The sequence below is a fragment of the Dendrobates tinctorius genome, unplaced genomic scaffold, assembly GCF_039654945.1.
Source record: "Dendrobates tinctorius isolate UK_male_01 unplaced genomic scaffold, ASM3965494v1 ptg000250l, whole genome shotgun sequence".
In the NCBI taxonomy this organism is placed as follows: Eukaryota; Metazoa; Chordata; class Amphibia; order Anura; family Dendrobatidae; genus Dendrobates; species Dendrobates tinctorius.
The window spans coordinates 44,701,350-44,715,703 of NW_027361917.1; the positions used below are offsets into that span (position 1 = coordinate 44,701,350).

General features: G+C 41.8%; 1 protein-coding gene across 1 annotated transcript in view; it reads right to left on the reverse strand.

The window, feature by feature from the left end:
* Positions 1–12,318: 12,318 nt before the first annotated feature.
* The window catches only part of PPP1R14C (protein phosphatase 1 regulatory inhibitor subunit 14C), an 82,976-nt gene continuing 80,940 nt past the window's right edge, over positions 12,319–14,354 (reverse strand). The window contains exon 4 of the mRNA XM_073557661.1: positions 12,319–14,159. Within this exon, the coding sequence (XP_073413762.1) occupies positions 14,085–14,159 (75 nt within the window). The 3' untranslated portion in view covers positions 12,319–14,084. The remainder of the gene's footprint in view (positions 14,160–14,354) is intronic.

A 14,354-nucleotide genomic window follows, 5' to 3' on the forward strand; every position in this document is an offset into this window, starting at 1 on the left:
CTGGCACTTCTCCTGTTCTCCAAGAATTTTCAAAGATTATGGAGAGGGGTTCAAAAATTTCTTCTGCTATCTCCTTCAGTACTCTGGGGTGTAATTCATCTGGACCTGGAGACTTGAATTCATTTAGGTTAGCTAAGTGTTTCCTCACTATCTTTCTGTTTATAGATATCCTGGATTCTTCTATTCCCTTAATAGGACAGTGAATAACAGTTGATGTTGCATTTCCTTTCTGAGAGAAAACAGATGCAAAATAGGAATTTAAAAGTTCAGCCTTCTCAACATCCTGTCTTACCATTTCATCATTTTCATCCTGTAAAAATCCTATAGCATCTTTGACTTTTCTTTTACTTTTGACATATCCCCAAAATCCTTTATTATTGCTTTTGACATCTCTTGCAAGCCTCAGTTCATTTTCAGCTTTAGCTAATCTGATTTGTGCCCTGCAGGTTCTGCAGACAGCATTATATTCTTCTTTAGATATGCCTCCCTCTTTCCATTTTATAAACATTTTTTTCTTCCTTTTTAGCATGTGCTTAAGTTCTGTGTTCATCCATCCTGGTTTCCTTAAATGCTTCCTATTCTTCCCTCTTTTCGGAATTGTTAACAACTGTGCTTTGAGAATTTCATTTTTCAAGATTTCCCATCCTTCCTGGACATTTTTGTCTTTAAGGATATCCAGCCATTGGATCCCTCCAATTCTCTTTCTGAATCCCTTAAAATCTGCCTTTCTGAAATCTAACCTTGATGTCTGAGTCTTCACAGGTCTTCCACCTCTAGTTATCCAAAATTCTAAAATAGCATGGTCGCTACCTCCTAGGGTCCCAGCCACTTTTACCTCCTCAACCATTTCCTCCCTGTTTATAAGGATTAGATCCAAGGTAGCAGTTCCCCTTGTTTTCTCCCCTACCTTTTGGAAGATAAAGTTGTCAGCAAGAGAGGATAAGAATTTCCTTGACCTGTTAGTTTTGCCTGAGAGAGATTCCCAACAAATGTCTGGATAGTTGAAATCTCCCATGACAACTATGTCATATTTTTTGGAGAACTTGGCCATCTGATGCATAAAGAGTTCATCTATATCTTCGGCTTGCACAGGCGGCCTGTAGTAAATGCCTACAATGGTGTCCTTTCCATTGTTCTGTCCTTGTATTCTTACCCAAACAGTTTCCACAGAACTCCCAGACTCTGAAGCTTCAATCTCTGTGCAGATATACGCGTTTCGAACATACAATGCGACACCCCCTCCTCGTTTATCAAGTCTGTTTCTTGCAAATAAGTTGTATCCTTCTAGTCTTGTATTCCAATCATGTGTATTGTCCCACCAAGTTTCAGTGATTCCAATTACATCATATTTCTTTTCCTGTGTTAGTAGTTCCAATTCTCCTTGTTTGTTGCCCATGCTTTGTGCATTAGTATAGAAACATTTTAGTTTGTGATTGGTTTCTCTTTCTCCAATATTTTTATTAATTAGATTCTTTCGTCTTTGTTCTTCCTTTCCACTTCTAATAGCAGAGTTCTCAATAGCATTTGTCAGGTGTATGGCTTTTTCTGGTCTTTTGCTTCCCTTCCCATGTTGTTCTAGTTTAAAGCTCTCCTTACAAGTGTAGCAAGGCGACTTCCAAATACATGCTTTCCAGTCTTCGTAAGGTGCACCCCATCTCTAGCAAGTAGTCCATCGTATAAGTAGTTCACTCCGTGATCCAGAAATCCAAATCGTTGCTGACGGCACCATCGACGTAGCCAGTTGTTCACCTGCAGAATCTTATTCCACCTCCTTGTTCCATGGCCATCCACTGGGAGGATGGAAGAGAAGACCACCTGCGCTCCCAGTTCTTTCACTTTCTTGCCTAAGTCTTCAAAGTCTCTGCAGATGGTTTCCAGGTCGTTTCTTGCGGTGTCATTTGTCCCCACATGTAGTAGCAGGAATGGGTAGTCATCTGTAGGTCTGAAGAGTCCTGATATCCTGTCAGACACATCTTTAATTTTTGCACCTGGAAGACAGCACATTTCTCTTGTAGTTATATCCGGTCTGCAGATAGCGGCCTCTGTTCCTCTCAGCAGGGAATCCCCCATGACCACCACTCTCCGTTTCTTCTTCACAACATTTTTCTTTCTCCATCCAGGAGGACTCTGAGGGCGTACAAGGTTGCTGTTTGTTGGCAAAGTCTTATCCTGATGTATTTCTTCGTTTTCCTGCGTGAGAGCCTGGTACTGGTTTCTGAGCAGTATGGGTGCTGACTGCCTCCTGATCCTCCTGCTTCTCTGGGTCACATGTCTCCATTCCTCTGTTTCTTCAGGTGCACTTCGAATTTCTTCTCTTTCTGTAACATGAAGAGATAATTCTGCTCTGTCCAAGAACTCTTCACCTTCCTTAATGATCTTCAACGTAGCTAACCTCTCTTCGAGATTTTGCAACTTTTCCTCCAACAGGGACACAAGCTTGCATTTGTGGCATGTGAAGTTTGGCTTTTCCACTGGTAAATCTGTGAACATGTAGCAAGAAATGCAGCTCACCAAAGAAATGCAGCTCACCAAGAAATGCAGCTCACCAAATGCTACTGAGAGGGTGGAAGAAACCCACCTGAGATCCCGTGCGAGGAGGGAAAATGTACCAATGCACAGGAATGTGCGTATGTGGCATCTGTGACACGGAGTCAGGCTGCGGCTCAGACTCAACCCCAGAGATTAGAGGGTGAGGCTCAAATAGAACTGCCAGAACAGGAGGACCATACTGTGGCCCCGGAGCCTCCTCACATGGCCAACCCAACAAGGCCCCTGATAACTGACACTGAAGACTCAGCTTCATACCAGGCCCTGGCAGTCACACTAGGCCAGGGGCTGCAGACTGACAGAGATTCCAGGAGGCCCTGCGGACAGATGCCAGTCTGGAGAAGCTCAGATGCCTTGCCGATCAACCCCCCAATGCTTCTGACAAAGAGAGAATATACTGGGAGCAGGGCAGACTGTATAAAGAGACTCTCCCCACTGATACTACAGAACCTTGGGACTGTGAAAAGCAGCTGGTCATTCCTTATTCATTTAGGGAAAAATTATTGAGAATTGCTCATGAAATTCAACTGGCTGGACATCTTTGAATACAAAAACTAAAGCTCGCCCGATGAGCCTTTACAGCGAGTGGCTGTGGATATCATAGGGCCACTTACAATCCCTAGCAGCTCTGGCAAAAAGTACATCCTCACAGTGCTGGACTATGCTACACGGTATCCGGAAGCTGTGGCACTGTCCTCCATCCGAGCAGACAAAGTGGTGGATGCTTTACTGACTGTTTTCTCCCATGTGGGTTTCCCCAGGGAAATGTTAACCGATCAGGGAACCCAATTCATGTCCGATCTGATGCGAAGCCTTTGTGAAAAAATACAAGTACAGCATTTTGTGCCCAGCGCCTATCATGCCCAAACCAACGGACTCTGCGAGCGTTTTAACGGAACATTAAAACAGATGCTCAAAATGTTGGTGGAGACTGAAGGAAGAGACTGAGAGCGGTACCTCCCTCATCTGTTGTTTGCATAGAGAGGTACTCCAGGCTTCTACAGGATTCTCTCCCTTTGCACTGGTTTATGGGAGGAGGGTCAGGGGGCCAATTGATTTGATTAGGGTCTGTTGGGATGGTGACCCCTAAACTATGGGCGTCTCGGTGGTTGAATATGTACTGCAGCTCAGAGAAAGAATGCAAAAACTGAGCAATCTGGCCCATGAGAATGTGACCCAGGCCCAAATGAACCAGAAGGTCTGGTACGACCGTAATGCCAGACTAAGGGCATACGAGGAGGGGCAGAAGGTTTGGGTGTCGGTCCTTATGTTACAGAATAAATTACAGGCCACATGGGAGGGACCATATACTGTACTCAAGAGGCTAAATGATGTTAATTATGTGGTGACCCTACATGAGCATGCAAAGCGTCAAAGTATTCCATGTAATTATGTTGAAGGCTCATCATGACAGAGAGGCCTGTGTGTTACCTGTTTGTAGCCTGCCTGAAGAGGGGGAAGCTGATCTGTTATTATATGTGGGGGCCGGGACTCAGTATATGGAATCAGCAGCGTTTAACCCTGAGCTATCCCACAGTCAGAGGTCTGAGCTGATGGGGGTGCTCAGCAAGTTCACAGAAGTCTTCACAGGGAAGCCTGGGAGGACTCACTTAGCAACTCACCATGTAGACACTGGTACCAATCCCTCAGTAAGACGGTCTGCATACCAGGTGTCAGCAGAGGTGAAGCCACACATGAAGAAACAGGTAGAGATGCTGAACCTGTAGGTAATACAAAAATCCCAGAGTGCCTTGGCTTCGCCTGTGGTTCTTGTCCCGAAAAAGGATCGGACTACCCGGTTCTGTGTATACTATAGAAAATTAAATCTACTGGCTACATATGAGGTGTACCCCATGGCGAGGCTAGACGAGCTGTTAGAGCAGCTAGCTAATGCATCGTACCTCACTATCATGGACTTAAGTAGGGGATATTGGCAGATACCTCTGACTAAAGCAGCTCAGGAGAGGTCTGCCTTTATAATGCCATTCGGGCCATTTCTAGTGATGCCTGTCACGATATGTGACAGGCCCCGCGTGACGCGACCCGATGATCGGTCAGTCAGCAAAACAACTGGACAAACAAGGGAACACCGGGGACACAATTACAACGGTGGGCCCTGCGATAGGGTACGGGGGAATGGACACCTCCTGCACTCTCCTGCGGCTGAGTCCTGGACTAACCTGACGTCCCTATACAGGGTCTTTAACCTGTCACCGAGCAGGATACCTTGTCCCTCACTTACCCTGCACCTATCCCTCCAATAGGGAATTGGTAAGTGCGGACACTGGTCCCACCGCTGCAGTAATAAAACACCAAGGAAAGAAAACAGACAAGGAAAGACAAACAACACTTAGCTTTCTCTACAGCCAATGCTCCAAGCAGCAGAGTAAGGCTCCAGATCAGCATTCAGCTGAAGCACCACAGCACACAGCCAGCTCCTGTCTTCACAACGGTTGGTATCCAAAAGAAAGTATATCACCAACACCAGCTGAGGCCTCAGGTGACCTTATATAGGAAGGAGGGAGTGGTCACCACCAGCTGACTAAACATGTAGCAAAACCAGCAGCCACCGGGGAGAAAAACCCACCAGCAGACTAACTAAACTTTTAGTAACACCAGCGGCCACCGGGGGGGAAAATCTGACATTAACCCCCAATGGCCAAGAAGGAAAAAAGTTTAAATGTGAGCAGCCCAAACTGACACAGATCCAAAAATGGACCGCGACAATGTAATTTGGTATGAAAAATGCACCTGCCACCTTCCAGAGGTTGGTTAATCAATAATTACTTATTGGAAGGATTGCCGTTGCTTATCTTGATGATATAGCCATTTTCAGTAATTCTTGGGAGGAACACCTTGTACATCTCTCTCAGGTATTGCAAAGGCTTAACACTGCAGGTCTTACTGTTAAGCCAGGGAAGTGTCAGGTAGCTATGCGTGAAGTACAATACCTCGGACACTGGGTTAGGGGAGGCAAGCTAAAACCTGAGCCAGAGAAGGTAGAAACCATTACAGCCTGGCCCACCCCACGAACAAAGAAGCAGGTACTGTCCTTCCTGGGTACGGCTGGCTACTATAGTAGGTTTGTACCAAACTACAGCGCTCTGGCCAAGCCGTTAACTGATCTGACCAGGAGGAAGCTTCCCAAGATTGTTTCCTGGACTCCTCAGTGTGAGAAATCATTTTCTGCCCTAAAGTCAGCATTGGTTAGCTCACCTGTCCTTCCGGCCCCAGATTTCACTTGCAGGTTTGTAGTGCAGACAGATGCCAGCACCTATGGGCTAGGTGTGGTTCTCAGCCAGGTGAACCAGCAAGGTGAGGAGCACCCAATTTTCTACCTAAGCAGGAAACTTCTACCCAGAGAGGTGGCTTATGCCACCATTGAAAAGGAATGTTTGGTAATTGTGTGGTCTCTGCAGAAACTGCAACCAAACCTCTATGGGAGCAACTTCACCGTGATAACATCATAACCCATTGAGTTGGCTCAACAGAGTAGTTGGGGACAACGGGAAATTGCTTAGATGGAGCCTGATATTACACAAATGATTTCACAATTCAACATAAGAAAGGAGTCGATCATGGCAATGCTGATGGCCAGTCTCGCCAAGGTGGGGAGGAACCAGATACATGCTTGGGAGCTGACCTGTAAATCATCCCCCATGAACATGCATAAGGAGGGAGGTGTAGTGAAATATGTATATGTATGGCACCCCAAAGTGGAACATTTCACACCTTCCAGCTCTTTTGAAGAGCTATGCCAATTGAAGAATGACACTATCTCTGAGAAATGTTACACAAAGAGTTTCAGAGGAAAAATAATGTATTCATTGGTAAAAAAAAAACCATGGTCCAGTCACAAACCAGCAATTAGAATAATAACATGAGAGGCTGGTCTAGAAACCCAATCCCTGAGTAAATCTATAAATTAGGCCTACACACAAAGAAAAAGGGTTCACAGTGAAGGGTAGCCTAGCTGTTGTGCTCCATTTCATATTCCCGCCTCGGGGACAGAATACCAGACTGCTAAGTTTGATATTTCTGTAAGTTTTCTCCATTTTATCAGTTTTGCATATTTGTATGTCACTTTTTATTTCCATTTTTATATCCTTTTTATTGTAAGCACTATATCTTTTACATTAAAGCTTAAAACTTTAATAAGTCTTAACCTTGCTGTTCTAAAGAATCCATAGCCTTAGAGTGTGTGCCCTTGGTGATTGGCACATAGTAATAGTACTTCTGGGACTCATCGTCCGTGTGTTCTGTGAGTGGTGGCAGCACGAATGAGCGGGGTGTGTGGTCTATGTTGGGGTGTGATTTATGCTCCCACTGCAGCATAGAACAGAAGTTGAATGCTGGACTGAGTGAGAGGAGATAGATTAACCCTTACAGGCACAACTCCAAGTCACGTGCTGAGAAGTGGGTACGTGACAAATTGGTGGCAGCGGTGGGATATACAAATATATCCTCCCTGGTAATTGGTGAATATATATATATATATATATATATATATATATATATATATATATATATATACACACACATACATACACACACACACACATATGTACACAGAGGGCAGGCCATTTATACATTTATATGGATACACCTAATCAAAATGGGAATGGTTGGTGACCCAGATCGGCGTGCTGAATTTGCAGAATGGGCAAAATAAAAATTTGAACAGGACCCTCAGTTTACACAGAACATTATTTTCAGTGATGAGGCAGACTTTTTTGGGTGAGCCATTTATATGGATACACCTAAATAAAATGGTAATGGTGACCGTTTTCTTGCTTAGGGTGTCTTGGATTGAAATCTGCTGCAATGACCCAGGTGCTGGATTCACCAGACATCAACACAATTTCTATCCGCTCCTCACGACATGTCAATGGCTGTAAACAAAGAGAAACTTGTAAATAACTCATGAAAGAATAAAGTTACGTTAAAACCAAGCACACCAATGTTTTTCTTGTAAAATTCTCAATAAGTTTGATGTGTCACATGACCCTCCTCCCATTGAAAAAAATAAAGTTGGATCCAAAATGGCCGACTTCAAAATGGCCACCATGGTCACCACCCATCTTGAAAAGTTTTCCTCCTCCCATATACTAATGTGCCACAAACAGAAAGTTGATATCACCAACCATTTTATTTAGGTGTATCCATATAAATGGCCCACCCTGTATGTAATACATACATACATACATGGATACAGCTCTGGCAAAAATTAAGAGACCACTGCAAAATTTTCAGTTTGTCTGATTTTTCTCTTTATAGGTATATTTTTGAGTAAAATGTAAGTTGCTCTTTTATTCTATAAACTACTGACAACATGTCTGAATTTCCAAGCATTAAATTTTGTATTTATTTTCAGAAAATAAGACATGGTCAAAATAAAAAAAAATGCAGCGCTTGCCGACCTCAAATAATGCTAAGAAAACAAGCTCATAATTATTTAGAAACAACAATACTAATGTTTTAACTCAGGAAGAGTTCAGACGTCAATATTTTGTGGAATAACCATGATTTTTAATCACAGCTTTCATGCATCTTGGCATGCTTTCCACCAGTCCTTCACACTGCTTTTCAGTGATCTTATGACACTCCTGGTACAAAACTTTAAGCAGTTCTTCTTTGCTTGATGGCTTGTGACTATCCATCTTCCTCTTGATTACCTTCCAGATGTTTTCAATGGGGTTCAGGTCTGGAGATTGGGCTGGCCATGACAGGGATTTGATGTGGTGGTCCTTCATCCACACATTGATTGACCTAGCTTTGTGACATGGTGCATTGTCCTGCTGGAAAAACCATCCCTCAGAGTTGGTGAACATTGCCTGAGCAGAAGGAATCAACTGTTTTTCTAGGATAACCTTGTATGAGGCTTCATTCATACGTCCTTCACAAAGATTAACCTGCCCAATTCCAGCCTTGATGAAGCATCCCCAGATCATCTCCGGTCCTCCACCAAATTTCAGTGGGTGCAGGACTCTCCAGGTCTCAGTCTAACCATTAGACGACCAAGTGTTGGACAAAGCTGAAAATTAGACTCATCAGAGATTACCTTACTCCAGTCCTCTATGGTCCAATCCGTATGGCCTTTGGCAAACTTCAGCCTGGCTCTCCTTTGCTTCTCATTGAAGAAAGGCTTTTTTCTACCTTTACATGACTTGAGCCCTGCCTCTAGGAGCCTGTTACAACGTGTTCTTGCCATGCACTTCACCCCAGCTGCCAATTCATTTGTTGGTCACTTGATGTCATTCTGTGGTTGCTGAGTGACATTCGAATAAGATGACGGTCATCCCGGTCAGAGCGTCGTTTTCGCCCTCTGTCGGTCTGTAGCTTTGTGGTCCCCAATTTCTGCTACTTGACCTTGTGGTAACGGATTGCTGTCTCTGAAATTTTAAGGATGGAGGCAACATGACACTCACTGTATCCCTCTGCTAGTAAAGCCAGAATTGAGCCCTTCTTTTCAACTCCTTTGGCACGGTTAAAAGTTATTTTTTATCTCCTTTTACTTTTGTGATATTACTAGCACTTGTTTTACTATTCAGCTTGTCCTATTGCAAGAGGATTGTGAACACCACAGCAGGGTTTTTTTTTTTTTTTATACTTTCCTTCATTAAATAAGATTTGGTTCACATGATCACCTAATCAGAAGCACATTAAGTAGAATGAGGTGTACTCTGGTTGGAATTCAACGGACACTGGAATAGCATGGCTGTCAGACATGTAGAGAAGCTGATTTTTATAAAACTGTGCAGTGGTCTCTTAACTTTTGGCAGAGAGGTAGGTGTGTATATGTGTGTTATATACACACATTTTATATAATATATAATCTCAACAAATTTTGTACTTGTTTGGATAGTCTCAAATGATGAATTGGCTGAAAACATCTTGCAGTAAAAATCACACCCATATTGTCAAGTAATCCCCAAAACATACAAAAGAACAGTTTTAACTGAACATTTTACCCCCTTCTGTTGGTTATGATTTACTGATGCCTTGTGGTTTAAAGGGGTTGACCACTACTAGGACAATCCCTTGTCATACCCCCACCCTTGGCCTTGATAAAATTAAAAAAAAAAAAAAACTATACTCCCCTTCAGTGCCGATCCACTCTCCCTGGGGTTCTCGTGCCGTTATTGTGACACGCGAGCACAGCGCCTCGTCAGTGATGGAGTCACTGTCCCAGCCTTCGGACAGATTGAACATGAAGAGGAAGTCAGAGACCAGCTGCAACCTGGACTTCTCCTTTATGTTATGTTTGCTTATATTTGCGGGAACAATTTTTTTGAATCTTGTGTCTCTGCATTATTACCCTGGAAGCAACACCACCATGGTAAGGATAATAAAAATTAACTGTAAAGAAAAATGCCCATACAGTGGAGGAAATAAGTATCTAATCCCTTGCTGATTTTGTAAGCTCGCCGACTGACAAAGACAAAAAGTCTTAAATTTAACCTACCCTTAAAATTAAACATTGAGAGATATAAAATCTTGAAAAATCACACTGCATAAATTTGCATTTTGCAGTGAGAAATGAGTCTTTTTTGCCAGAAGGATCAGATACTTAATACTTGGGTGACAAAACCCTTGTTGGCAAGCACAGCAGTCAAGACTTTTTGTAGTTGATGAGGTTTGCGCACATGTCAGGAGGAATTGTGGTCCACTCCTCTTTGCAGATCACCTCTAAATCATTAAGATTTTGAGGCTGTCGCTTGGCAACTCTGTGCTTCAACTCCCTCCATAAGTTTTCTATAGGAATAAGGTCTGGAGACTGGCCAGGCCACTCCATGACATTAATGTGCTTCTTTTTGGGCCACTCCTTTGTTGCCTTGGCTGTATGTTTTGGGTCATTGTCTTGCTGGAAGCCCAGGCACGACCCATTTTTAACTTCCTGACAGAGGGAATGAGGTAGTGATGAGCGAGTAATACTTGTTACTCAGGTTTCCAAGAGCATGCTCAGGTGGTCTCCGAGTATTTTGTAGCGCTTGGACATTTAGTCATCATCGCCTCAGCTGCATGATTTGCGGCTGCTGGACAGCCTGAATACATGTGAAGAATGCCTGTTTGTTAGGCAATCCCTTCATGTATTCAGCCTGTCTAGCAGCTGCAAATCATGCAGCTGCGGCGACAAAAACTAAGTCTCTGAGCACTTCAAAATACTCGGAGACCACCCAAGCATGCTCTGGGAAACCCGAGTAACGAGTATACTCGCTCATCACTAGAAGGAGGTTGTCACTCAGGATTTTACGGTACATGGCTCCATCCATTCTCTCATTGATGCAGCGAAGTAGTCCTTTGCTTTTAGCAGAGAAACACCCCCAAAGCATGTTGCCACCTCCATGCTTGACAGTGGGGATGGTGTTCTTTGGGTCATAGGCAACATTTCTCTTCCTCCAAACAAAGCGAGTGTGTTAATGCCAAAGACCTCAAATTTTTTTTTCCATCTGACCACAGCACCTTCTCCCAATCACTCACAGTATCATCCAGGTGTTCTTTGGCAAACTTCAGACGTGCCTGCACATGTGCCTTCTTTAGCAGGGGGACCTTGCGGGCACTGCAGGATTTTAAACTTTTAATGTGTTACCAGTGGTTTTCTTGGTGACTGTGTTCCCAGCTGCCTTGAGATCATTAACAAGTTCCCCCGTGTAGTTTTAGGCTGCTCTCTCACCGCCCTTATGATCAAGGATACCCCACAAGGTGAGATATTGCATGGTGCCCCAGGTCGATGTCGATTGACTGTCATTTTGTATTTCTTCCATTTTCTTACTATTGCACCAACAGTTGTCTCCTTACTTATTTCTCACTGCAAAATGAAAATTTATACAAATGATTTTCTGGATTTTATTTTTAATATTCTCTCAATGTTATAATTAGCCCACCGTTATAGACTATTCATGTCTTTGTCAGTGGGCAAACTTACAAAATCAGCAAGGATCAAATAATTCTTTCCCCCACTGTATCTTCAGAATTACGAAAAAAACAAAACAAAACAAAACATAAAACAAGCACAATACCCAGGGAAGCGGCGGGGAGTAAAATAACAGCAAAAAATAGGATATGTTACTATATTATAAAATACAAAAGATTAATTTTGTCATCTTTAACTTGAGGCCTTTTAGCAACCATTTCATCTTACTGAACTGTTCTGATCAAAAATACTGTTGTGGAGTGTCCAAACTTTTACATGGTAAAACTGACCAGTCAATGATTATTATCCATGTAAACATGTATTATCGTCTTATATTAACTGGTGAGGGGGGGAGGGGTTGATGAGGAAAAAAAACAAAAAAAAACAATTGTTTTACCATTTGCCGAGTCCACTAACATTTCAAATTTTCAGGATGTGGGGGCATATGTTTGGCACTGTTGGTGGATGTGGCTAACAGTCCCCCTACCCCATAATTTTAGAGTTTCGATTTCTTGTTACGCCATTTGTCCCTTATGGGGACTTGCATGGACAATACACAACAGTGCTGATGTTGGCCTCCTCTGAAAGCCAGTTTAACTCTGTGCTTGTTATGACCTTTCTCCTGTCTTCAGCAGACTAGTGTCTGTCATTGCAACCCATCGGCGTCCCGCTATCTTAGTCACAGGCACAAAGAATGATGCATCACCCTGTCGGCGCTTGCTAAATCCCGCAAAGTCTGGCAGAGGCATTTAACATATTAAAATTAATGTATGTCATGTCGAGGTTAATTTTGGTCAAAGTTTGTCTCATTATCCCACATTGCAGATTAAACTAATGTGAATAAAAAGAAATGACAATTTGACACAGCCAGTGTTTTATTTCAGCAAATATCTTGTAAATAAAATGGTCAACAATACAAAATAAAACTAAATAAAATTTGCCAGTAAGGAACACTGGCAATGTATCCATTTGGAGAAAAAAAAACCCACATTTTAAAGAGCACCGTTTACATATAATGCTTTATCGGCATTGGCTTCTGTGCGATATTCCTATGCGAGGAAAAAATTAAAAGTTACACTACCATTATATCACACACACAAAAGAAAAAAGTTGCACTATGGGTCAACCTTGAAAATATTGCTATAATATCATCCTAACTTTGGCAGAACCATAGAAGCATTACAGAACAAGCCTATTTTTAAACGTAGTGCTTTAAAGCTGTTAAAGAGGGTGTATCAGCAATTCTGAGACCTGAAAGCGTCTAAAGTATTCAGATTTTTTCCTACAAAAAAATAAATAATATGGATTGCCATCATAACCTCAACTCCTCAATCTCATGGAATTTGTGATACATCCTCTTTAACGTCATTTCAAATATCTTCAATAAAGTGCTGGTAATAACCTTACCCTATGTTAACGATGAAATGAAACCTGAAAGGTCCTTATGATTCTAGATAAATAAAAAAAAGTTACCCCCTTTGGCAACATAATAATGTAAAAATGGATTTTTTTTTCTAAAGGAAACATCCACACGTACAACCACTTATTTCTAGGTTTTGAAAGACACTTGTATCTGTATCAAAAGAAATGAAAATATTCAGAGGTATTGGAGTGATCGTAAACCCATTACAGTGTTTGCCCTTATTAGTATCTCCATGAAAGCAAGATATAGAGAGGAAAAAAAAAAAAAAAAAAAAAAAAAAGAGAAAAGACAATCTGCCACTGATTGAGGGCCAGAATGGCAAAATCCAATACATAGATTTATTTGTGTGTGCAATAAAGAAAAAAAGTTCTATTTTTAAGAATGCTGCAAGTATTCAGACTGCAAAAGGAAAGCATGTGTTGGTTAGATTTACTATTGCACTTTAAGTGACCTTTTTGCATATCATTTAAGGTTGTGTAAATCCAAATGTCTATTAAGGTGCAATTATTTTTCTATTTTGCGTTTATTTGGCAACTGCAGTCTGGTTTGCAATTTTTAGGTTACGCCAAAACATAAATTTCCATGTCAGAAGAGAGTACACTAAATATAAAATATAATCAACAGGCTTACAGCAAACAGCCTTCTCTGGTGGCTGCAGCAAAGAAATTACATAATAGCCATCGAGACGAAAGCCTGTGCACCTGAAGAACACAGCTACTCAAGTCCACCATGACGATAAGGAGGACCAAAGACTGGAGTAATAGCTATAATTCTGGTGTTTTATGCCTAGACTAATGTAACCTTCAGCATTAATCATCAGAATCAGGCTTATGGGACAAGTCAGTGTGAACAGATTCAAATGTAGCAAATCTCGCAATTCTGGATCAAAGGTTGGATCCACAAATAAAATACTTCAGTGCTTCAATGCTGCGTTAATTACCTAAACATCCTCAGAGCTTTAAAAACAGTTGAATTATATTTTTAAAAGGGAAGTTCCAAAAATGGTTGATGCGATTACCACCCCAAAAAAAAATAAAATAAAAAAATTCTTTATTATCACAAAAACAAGTATTCTGTTAAGAACTACATCTTGGTATATCCCACCCACCATAAAACAGCAATATCTAGAGTTCTTAAGAAAGTTGCCTTGAAAAAGCTTGTGGTCTTGTTTCTTTTGCAACAGAAGTGGTCACGACCAATTTATATATCTTTTTTTTGAGGTGGACTCAGTTTCCGCATGCCTTGTATCCTGGACAAAAGTTGGTTGATAAAATCCTATAGGGTGAAAAAAAAAACACAACCCATTAAAAACAAATCAACATTACCCACATGTCGAAGTTTGGATATAGGTTACAGTACATCAGAATAATAGAGGGATTTTCAGGGCTAAACTAAGTCACAATTTTCATTTGCTTTTTTTTTATACCCATAGTCCAGTTCTAACAAATGCTCAACCTTCCACCCACGTCA